Consider the following 11,193-nt stretch of genomic DNA (forward strand, 5'->3'; position numbering starts at 1 on the left):
GTTTGAAAACAAGGAAACTAAGGCGACTTTACGTGGACGATTTAGTTTTTCCTGGTGTTTGAGTTGAGAGGAACCTCATCCCCATTTGACATTGGCTTCTTGAAAAGCAAAATGCAATGATGAATTAACTGAATTAACTGTATACTACACACTTAAAGCAGAAGTAAGTGATATATTTGTGTTAATATAAGTCTTAAATATAGTTATATCTTCCGACAGCAATCACTTACATAGAGTGTTTGGACTGAAACACGGGTCTGTCAGTCACTCTGCTCTGCTCTGAGCCGAGGAGAAAACATTTATCGTATCCTACAGTTTTTATCCAATGAGGAGAGAGAACGGCATGAAGGGCTGTGTGTGCAGCCAAGGGACGCCGTGAATGTGGCGACGTAGGGACGAGGACTGTTATGGTGCGTTCAAGGAAACTCGTATTTTTCCGACCGTGAAGTCGTACCAGTTTGATCTGGTACGAGTTCACCGGTCGGAAGTTATGAGTGGCCGTTATAGTGACTTTCACCGGTAAAACAGGTCGGAAAAACACGAGTGGGTTGCCTGGAACGCTACAAAGTCGTAAGGTTGTGACTTGAAGCTGTAATTTACGATTTCAAAAGCCTGCCTGGAACGCAGCATTAGCGAAAACGACCGGACCACTTACTTCTGCTTTAAGTCTGCAGACTTAAAGACAGTACACAACGTACAAACACACAGCACATATACACAGGAGGTTCTACCAGGAACATATATTTTTAATGCCATATATAAAAAAAACAGTAGAACGATTTTCTCCGTTGAACTCCAATGCTTTTTTTTCCTGAGATACAAACATTTTCCTAGAAACGAAACAGTGTGATGGTCCACTTACAGCCAGCCAGCAGCAGGTGGAATTATACATCTCACCAGGGGGAAGAGGAGTCTTTTGTACAATAAGAGAAGCAGTGTGGTGGAGAAAAACTGAGATTGTTGGGGATAAAAACAAGAACATTCTGTAAGACGTTTAACATATTTGACACTTTGACTTGAAACCCAAGAGAACTTAAAAAATAAAAATCTATTTTAAAAGTTCACTCTCTGTATTAAGCATATTAGTAAAGGAGAGGTTCACAGTATACCTCCTTCTCGTCACAAACTGAACAAAGGTGTCTTCAAAGGCGACGTCTGCAGGGATAAGATCTGGAGCACATGGTTATGTAACACCTTTAATAAGGTGCAGCAACCTTACACACCTTATTAAAACGCATTATTTTTAACTGTGTGTTCCAGATCTTATTGTGTTGTCCTAAAGTAAACTTGGATAACGCGTGTTCTTACGACAGCTGGAGGAACATTTACCTGCAGACTATGAATTGGAAAAGTAACTAAATATTTAAGAAAAAAAAAAAAGTTCAATCATCCCCCGAGGTCAATTTGTGGTCATTCAGCGTGAGAGTCAGTTTGATGTTTCCGTTCACTGTGGCTGTAAGTGTAAGAAATCTGGGTCCTACAAAACCACTACAGGACTCTTAAAGTCTTTTCCCCAGAGGGTGTTAAGATGAGAAGAACCTCCATCCTCTGTGAGACTGATGAAACTGAGCACCTTCAGTTGTAATGTTTGTTTCTGGACGGGTTTGTGTTGTGGAGTTGTTATTGCAAGAAGCAACAAAAAAAAAAAAAAAAAAAAAAATACCTGAGGCTACTTCTCTTCATTTATTGCCACTGGGGAGTCTGCTCTCTCTCTCTTTACTGAAACCTTCTCGTCCTCCTTGACGCTCACGTCGTTTGTGAGCTGTGTTGCGTCTCTTTTCCTCTCCTCCTTGATGGCTTCCTCTTTCACCTTCCTCTTTGTAGTGACGCGCTGTGGTTTGACATCGGCGGCGGACCCAGAGGTCGCCGTGGAGCTCTCACACACAGTCGGTCCCTCCCACTTTGGGATCTCCAATCCCAGCAGCTCCATCAGCTGTTTCATGACCCCGTCCACGTAACCGTTGATACGTAGGTGTGCGTGCTTGTCCTGCGGGACGGGAAAATCACAAGCGTGAAATGAAAACCTTGAGGATGCCTGCCGGAGCTTCACAGCAGAAATTCTTAAATCATGATTTTGTTTCGGATTCACACACAATATGTCCACTTCCACCCCATGCCTCCATAATATGTGCGGTGAGAGTGTGTAGACGAGACTCACATGCTTGGTAGGCTGTAGATTGACAATGACCACCTTCCCCCCTCCTTTGCGCTTAGTGAGGAGTGGAAGATCTCCGCTTGGTTTGATCTGCAAGGATGTGCCAAGCGTCAGTGCCAGGTCTGCTCGTCTACAAGCAGAGAGAAGGAAAACATAAACAATTAGTGTGACATAATATTTATTAGTTATTCAGGATCTTGATAGTGCTATGTTATGTCATAAGAGGTTAGCTGAGGTGCATCTGGGCTGTGGCAGCAGTAGACGACAACAAGGTGACAACAAAAAGTGGAACTGGCCATGTATGACTACGTTTTCTACAAGTTTCCAGTGGAAGAAAGAGCTACAATGACTGGTCAGTTGATTGATGATGAAGTTCACTGATTAATCAGTAGCTAATAACAAATTGACTGTGACAGTCATTTTTACACAAAAATATCAAATGATGGCTCCAGCTTCTCTAGTATCCAGATTTTCATGGCCGTTTTTCATTTATGTTTTGCCGACAAAACAATCAATCATGTTTGAATTATTGATTATGGAAACAGTTGTTTGTTAAAGTTCTAGAGGAAAACATTAACTAAACAGATGAGGGTCAAACAAGATCGGCAGGAAATGAGATAGTTTGGTTGTTTTGTTCTTTTTAAACAGAACAACAAAAGGTATTCACACAGAAACATCAATAGAAAACAAACCAATAACACAACACTGGTGTTTCAACTGCGGTTCAATAGTCAGGGCTGCAAATTGACGCTTTGTAACTGAAATTCAAATTTTAATAATTCACAGAGAAGAAACCAAAATGAAACACAAACGCACTCGAACTGTCTCGCTGTTGTGTAAACAAACAATAAAAAAGGAAGGCTGAAGGTCTGAGCGAAAACACTGACACATGGAGCCAAGTGGAAACATTAAAGCGCACCGTGCTGCACAAAACACAAACATGTCAGTTAAGGGCTTATTTAAATGTCAGGATGCTGACAACAGAGCCACAAGGAAAAACAGAAAGAAACCCATACAACATGATGACACATTTCAAATTCCTCAGGTCACAGGACACGTTCGAACTCCGTCTCACCTGCTTGCGTCTTCTGCTCTGTTCAGGTCTCTGTCAGGAAGAGCGTCTTCCCAGTCCAGGATGGTGCTGATCAGCTTCCCTCTGTTGTAACAAACAACGCACAGATACACTCGTACTGCTGCTCATGATGAACGGTGATTTCGAAATGGACAACGCTTCCACGTGTTTTAGTTACCTGCACGCTCTGAGTCCTCTGGAGCGAACGACGTCACAGTAACGTCCTGTCGGTTTCAGCCCCATCACGCCGATCGCCTTCTCTCTGACATACTGCCTGCAAAACCACAAGTCCCAGTTTTACCGGACGAGGAGACAGAATCTGACGAAAGTCTCCCTGGATGGGCCAATTTATGCACAAGATACAGAACAAAAATAGACACTGGTGTGGCCATTTTATTAGACAACCCTGAAATACTTTTGCCTTAAGGACACAGGCTGATATCTTAAAACTGATCTGAACTGAAATGTTTCTACTTAACTTTTACCAATTGAATAGGGTTGATTGTTATATTGTAAATAACTTAGTATATGGTATATATGGTATATATTGTATATTTTTATTTATGGGGATAGTTTATATATATTTATATTTACATTTATAAGGATATTTATGTAGTATATTTTTATTTTTGTAATTATATATATATATTTATGAAGTGTATATATGGTATATATTTATATAGGTGTATTATGTAGTTAGGATATCTGTGTAGTTACAAACTGAAGGGTAGATAAAAAGGGGTGGGAAATTAAAAAAGTATTGTACTTCTTCCCACTCCTAATGTGCGGTGTTTTGTTATGTCTATTTTTTTTTCTTTCTCTTTTTCTTTCTTTTGTATGTACGAATAGTTTCATACATTTTTTTATACATGTTCGAAATTAAAATTCATTCATTCATTCACACCACAAAGGTTATCTAGTGCCTTTAGATCTTCAGACTGTGCGGGTCACTAGAGCAAAAGTAAGTCACTGTGATATTGAAGCACTTGTTGTGAAATAATGGAAACTGTGAGAAGCAAAATTCAAGTGTCTTAGCTAATATTAGTCTGACAGCATTAACATTTTCAGGTCCCATGTTCATTTTAAATAGTAAATAGACACATTGTTGGCACATTGCAGTCTGGAGGCAGTGGGGAGCTGTTGTCAGTGCCAGAGTATTTTACTGTTATTTTAAGGGCACAGTGTAATAAGGGCCCACACAGGCAGCAGCACAACACCCATACGCCGTGCCTGTGTGGTGAAAATGTGCTTCACGTGGATGAGTCAGGTGAACATTACAATGCAGCCTCAGTAGGTCAGAGAGTTCTTTGCAGCAGAGCATTGTGCTGCGTAACATTGCCAAGCCTCCTGAGCGTCTCCTGGACATAAATGAGGCTCTGCAGAGACAGGCATGCTTTCTTACAGGCCGGTGAATCAGCCACAGTGTTTCCAATTTTCACCGAGTCACACCAGTCAAATTTGGACTCAGGCTGTTTTGGGGGAAATGAAGATTCACTTGGTTTGATTTCATTTTCTCTGGTTTTAGTGATTCCTGGCCAAATGCAGCTTTGTCTTGTTGTTCTTCAGCAGGAGAAGAAACCGTCATGTTTCTTCTGCTGCTGTAAAGTATCTGTGAAGAAGAATTCTTGTCTGCACATCAAAGCTAGAACCTTTGTACTTCATCATTTCCTGTAATCTTTCACAACTCTGGCTTTTTCTGACCTTTTTTTTTTTTTAATTTCTCTTGTTAACAAGCAGCCGCTAACTGCATTTTTTCTGTTTGTTTCCCAAGTCTCTGTAGTGTAGATACCCGCAATATGTGAAGATCTAGAAACACCACATCAGCATCCAAGCTGCACCAGGTGCAGAGAAGTGTGAGTTCTTGTTACCAAACAGATGCACCCAATAAAATGGCCACAAAGTGGAATTCAGCTTGTTAACATGACAATTATCAAAGTGTTTCCTCATCAAAATGTGTGTGTTTGGTGCGTGCACACGTACCTGCCACACTTCTCGCACTCCTCCACAAACATGTTTCCATGAAGCTCTGATAGCAGATCCCTAATTGGGCGAGAGTGAGAGAAATCCACAAAGACGAGAAGATCACAAAGATGATATTCACTTAGATCATTGTCTCCAGAGTTAAAGTTAATGTCAGCTCTTCAACGCAGCTCTTTCTCAGTCCTTTTCTGTAGCTTGTGCTCTGATAAATATTCTGAGTGAGCACTTGTATTTACTTCTGAGTTTTCACCTGGCACCTGCCCACATAAATTCCAAACAGTTTACTTTACTTGTTCGTCTGCTGTCTCACTGATTTCCTCAGAGAGTTGCCACTTTGCTGTCAGGCCTGACAGATGGAGGGTGGAGCGAGGGAAATGGCCTCCAGGGAAAGTGAAAGTCTTGCAACGTGTGTAAAGGATGAATTGAAGTACTAAATGAAAAATTGGATTCCTTGCCTCGGGTTAGTCCGGTATGATTGGATAATCCTGTCTGACCGAACCGTTTCTATTTTACTGAGGTTTTTTTTTTCCTCTTTTTTTTTTTTGATGACGTTTGAGCAGTGTTTGAAGCACCACTCATTTCTGGTGCTGTTATAGCTGCTTCCACAAATGCAGCAGCTTTGCATTCAGAACAGTACGTCAAACAGTGACGTGAAACAGAGATGTTATTGCAGGTAAGTCACAATGCTGTATGCAACATGTTTGTGTTTATAAAACACCAGAAACAACTCAAAAATGAAACAAACTATATAGAAATTGTTCTTTTCACTTCACTGCATTTTCTGAATGAGTTACACCTGTATAAGAATTTCTCACTGACTCATCCCCTCTCCTGTCCACTCACCCTGCCACATTTGCATAAAGTAAAAACAATATAATCTGCTGTAGACAATAAGCTGAGATGATACTTCAAAGCTGAACTTTACGAATATCTTTATATTAACTCTAATTCAATGACTGGTCACTTGTGTAGTGACAAACCCACAGAGAACAGTCACCCTACTTGTTTTAGTTGGAGCAGACGAGGCAGCAATGAGCAGGTGAACATAGTGAAGCATTCAGCAGCTAAATGCCAGATGTTTACCAAGCCGAGATGCAGCTCGTCGGTAAGCGACATGACTCATATTCATCAGGTGGCCGCAAACACGACTCCAAATAAGTGATAATGTTGCTCTGCAAGCACAGGATGTATACAAAATATTTGGTAGACTAAATGATCAATCAATGAATCGCCAAATTAAAGGATTAATTAAATCTTACAATGCTGAATTTACACCTTTTTATACTGCAACATGTCAGGACAAAATACTTTCAGAGCTGTGGTCGATATATGAGATAAAGTATTGATGTCTTACACTTTTGCCTTAGCTACTAAAATGTTTGATGTGTGTTCAACATGCTACAGCACGGGAGGCACAGCGGAGGGGTTACCTGGGGAAGCCTGATCGGACATGCAGGCCGTCCACGTTCTGGCTGATGAGATACTTGAGGTATCCGGCCCTCTGCAGCCCCAGGAGGGCCAGGTGAGTCAAGCTGGGCCGGGCATCTTCGAACGTGGTGTCAAAATGAGGTGACTCGCCCTTTTCTTCTAACGTCCACACGCCCTTAGGTCCCCTGAAACACAACATAGTAGGGGGTTGACTGAGAGTAGATTCGGGTGAGTTGTGATCGCACAGGTTGTAATGCAGTAGCTGGACTGGAGTGCGTCTACAACTAGTGTGTGTGTGTATGTGTGATTGGATCCACGATTAAAGGGATAGTTCAACATTTTGGCAGATTGGCCCATTGCCATAATCCCTATAGTCATAGCAGTAGGTTCGTTACCTTTAATTGTCGGTGCAAGCTATTTTTAGAGCGGCAAAGCAGAGTCACAAGCTGCTCAGAGCTACGCTACGGAGGCTAATGGGATTTCTTGGTTTCCCTCATCAAACTCATCAAATACACAATCCAACAACTCCAAAACGCTCTTGTGGACAAGTTGTGACCTGCACATTCACCACGCTATGAGATAATAACGGAAGGTCACGAGACAGAATTGTTTTCAAGGTAAATTCAGAGACTGCTTGCCACAAAATTGCCCCCGACGGGAACACGCATCCACATGATGAACTATCCCTTTAAATATTAACAATCTGATGGGAAGGAAGTCTGAAATCTGATGCAAAGCAGGTCCAAGAGATTCTACCACTACTAAAACCTACATAAAAAAAAATGTAATTATATCAAACAAAATTGTTCTCACAAACATTTCGTAAAAATATCAACAACTGCGTATGAGAAGAACATTTCGTACAGCGCGGGATTCTCCAGACATTAAATAAATCCACATGCGCCCCTGCCCCATCATTCTGCTCATGCCTCTTTAATTAACCAGTCAGTTGTGGGTATCCGAATGAGAGATGAACGCGGCGCTGCTGTCAGTGCTGGTGCCGTCCTACACCCTGACAGTTGCCAAGTTATTTCAAGGACACACAACTAATCTTTATGCATCAAACAAGGGAATGCTTCCTGTGAATCCTCAAATGCTGCCACAACAGCCTCATTGCTCTCCTTTTTGTATGTGAACTTGAACAGCCCCATCCATCTCTCATCCCGAGGATGATTCACAGCCTGCTCAGCCCGCACCAGTTTAAAGCCGTGCCAGTTTTAACAGAGAAGCATGTGCGTCATTTATTACACGCTTATCACCATGTGAAAGATGCTGCGGGACATGAAAACCACGCAGGAGCTGTAAAGCTCGTAAATTCACATGTTTTGGCGTTGTTGATAATATTAACCCAGGGGCTGTATTTTTTTACTCTCAGCAGGAGCAGGAGTGTGGGAGTGTGAGGGTGAGTGTGTGTATTGTGTGTGTGTGTTTCTGTGTGGTAGCTGGGGGACTACAATTTGCACCAGTGTTCCTTATGTGTATATGAAAAAATCCTTGGTTATAATGATCTCGCCATTCAAGGTCGACCTCACCTGACTGACAGGCAGACCACTCAAATATTAATTAGCCAAGTCTCTCAATCTCCAAGCACGCGTCTCAATTCACAAAAGACAACATCTGATATTCACACCAGATGAGCCGTGAAAAAAATGAATGAAATTATGTCTTATTGAGTAAAAATATTTACAATGAAAATTCTTGCGCCATAATGGAACGAAACAAGGGAGTTGTGATGTATTTCATAGGGTGTTATTGTTTTACAAGGAGCTGCATCTAACAAACAATAAGGAAGTATCACCCTCATCTGCTCAAACAGTGGTATTACAGGAGAAACCAGGAGACTACTCCAGGAGGTCGTCGTGATTTCTACCACATAAGTGGGATGTCTGTGGCAAAGCGCTCGATTCTGGCCCAGGCTCATGAACCACAGAGCTGGAACAATGACATAAAGGTGGAAGTTGTTGTGCAGAAAAATGTCCCTCAGAGTCGTAATGTGATACCAGTGATAACTCATCTGACTGAACTAATTTAAGGCTCCCACTAACCCTGGCTGCACTTTTTGGAGTTCATAATCCATAATTCATGGTTTAACTTAATTGAAACTAAAGGTAATGGGGCTTTTGAGAGTAAAATAAATAAGTAATCATTAAGCAAAAATATATTTTCAGTTTCGAAACTGAATACCTGAATAAAGGAGGAATTAGATTTTTGGCATACCAAGTGAAAATACCAGCTCTCAGTCTAAAAATATAGTTATTCATGTTCACACCATGCTGTAATTATTCAATGGTAGGAATACGAGCAAAATTGGTTAAATGCAAAATCTATCAAAAAATTAAAATGACCACTGAAGCTCAAGAAGAAAAGAAGTGTTAGAAAAGCAGATTTAGTTCTGAGGACAGGAAGAAATTCAAAACAAGAAGACTTAAGGAGTCAGACATCATTTCGCCTCCTCTCCTTCAAATTTCAGATCAACTGTTTATTTTCTCAATGCTCAGAGAGTTTCCAGCAACAGGACAGGATCCAGAACGATTGCAATAATCTCAGTTCATACAACATATATAAATCTAAAACTTGAAGTTGCATTAACAGCTAGAGTCACCACCTCTGTTCAACTTATTAAGAACATTTTTGAAATAGAATTCAATACTACAAGAAAATGTTGTCATTTGTTTGAAACCCCAGGACAGATGAATTGTGGGTTTTCTGATTTGTCATTCACAAAAACATCAGCAGTCTTAAGGTATGATGTCAATATCTTAACAATTACATAAGACTAAATGTTACAAAAAGACAAACGCTTTAGCAAAAATGGTTATATAAGAAAAGAGAGAAAAAAAAGCAGTAACTTTGTTTGTGACTCACCTGAAATCAGGGATTCCTGCTGAGGTGCTGATTCCTGCTCCGGAGTGGACGACCAAGTACTGAGATTCTTTGATGAGCTGGGCGAGGGTCTCCACCTTCGCCTTCAGCTCCTCAGGACTGTCAAACGCCTACCACAGAGCAAAATGCAGCAGGTGTGACAAAGCTGAATTACTCGCCCTCATACAACATTGAGTCTACAGTAGGGATGACTCACATGGTGCAAAATTTACATTTCAGCTGATCAACACATAATATCTTAAGACATCTAAGAAGCACACAAATAAGAAAACACTCACTATTTTAAATTGCTGATCTCCATTAGGAACGTAGCCTATAGTACAGATATTTCAAGAAAATTAGTTTTCAAGAACCACTGTCACTTGTTCAGCTGTTTTGGTAATACAACTATAAACTAAATAACTAATAGTAAACTAATAGTAAATAACAGTGTGACTGTTCATACAGACACACAAGGTATAATGGAGTTCCTCACATTTCAAACAAAGGTGTAAAGTAAAAGACAGTGTTAATTTCCAATTGTATTTTTTTTCTTTATTGTAAATTTGATACTTCTGCTATGTGAAGTTTCACATATAGGAGCCCGATAAGTTATCATAACTGAAGTTAATGTTTTGTCCCTGTTTCTACTTGCAGTTAGCTATTTAAGCTCATGTTATTTAGGGTTACCTGTAAAAAAAACTTCCTTGGTCTTAGTCAGTGCATATGTCTGGCAGTCCACACAAACCAACTTGGAGAGGATTGTTAACAAAAACCTAAAGGTTTAAAATGAAACCACACTGTAGAGATGAAAGATTTGATGTATAGTGTAGGTAGATGTATAGATGTATATGAGTTTACAGTCAGTGAAATATACCAAAACAATTTTTACACAACGATCCCAGGTTCATCTTTCACGGAGTCAGTAAAGATCGTTGTTTTAAAGCGAGATCATTTACATCACAAAGAGTACTTTAATGTTTGGATACTCTCTGATGCTAGCCAACACCGCCGTACTTCTTCTAACTCAGATCTGTAACACAGGCCTTCCCTAAAGAAGAAGCGTTACATCCTTTAAATGGCTCTGCCACCTCCACCTCCACCTCCCAAAGACTGAACCAGGTGAGCAACACACACCCTCCGCTAACCTGCGAGCTAAATTAGCTGTTTAAAGAGCCAGATTACGGATCTATAGCCTGTTTCTTACCTCAGGAAGTCCACAGACACCTTTATCTGCGTACGGCGAGAGCCCAGCAGCATAATTCACAGACATGACCGTCGTAGATGTCGTGCCGTCGTTGTTTTTGTTTTTAAAGTTGATCCTTTATTTACTGTGGAGCGGTCTGTTCACTCTGCTCACTGGTTGACGTCATAAACAAGCGACGAAATATGGTGCCTTCCGTGAAATGGGAAAATCCCAATGTCCAGTTGGACCAGTCGGGATGGGCGCCGATATTCTTTGTTTCACATTGCTGTAGACAACAAAGAAAGGGTAAAGGTTTCCCGAAAAAGTAGCATTGTATTATCTACTATAAAAGTTCATATCTGATGAAATACCCCACGTCAATGTTGTGTTTACACCCTTTACCAATACAGCAACATACAGTTTTGTATCCTTTGGGTGAACTCTATTCAAAAACTACAAAGCTGTTTGCCTATGGTGGACAGTAGTCCATAGCAAGCAACGCATTTTTTA

General features: G+C 40.7%; 1 protein-coding gene across 1 annotated transcript; it reads right to left on the reverse strand.

The window, feature by feature from the left end:
* Positions 1–719: 719 nt before the first annotated feature.
* sirt6 (sirtuin 6) lies at positions 720–10,878 on the reverse strand. The gene is made up of 8 exons (XM_085805834.1): positions 10,705–10,878; positions 9,501–9,628; positions 6,638–6,820; positions 5,208–5,267; positions 3,406–3,501; positions 3,231–3,311; positions 2,159–2,285; positions 720–1,987 (listed from the first exon to the last, which is right to left on the reverse strand). Exons 1-8 carry the CDS (start codon positions 10,768–10,770, stop codon positions 1,670–1,672), a joined length of 1,059 nt encoding a protein of 352 aa, XP_085661960.1. The 5' UTR covers positions 10,771–10,878; the 3' UTR covers positions 720–1,669.
* Positions 10,879–11,193: the final 315 nt, after the last annotated feature.

This window comes from Trachurus japonicus, chromosome 17, assembly GCF_045865225.1.
Source record: "Trachurus japonicus isolate A0001 chromosome 17, Traja_1.0".
NCBI lineage: Eukaryota > Metazoa > Chordata > Actinopteri > Carangiformes > Carangidae > Trachurus > Trachurus japonicus.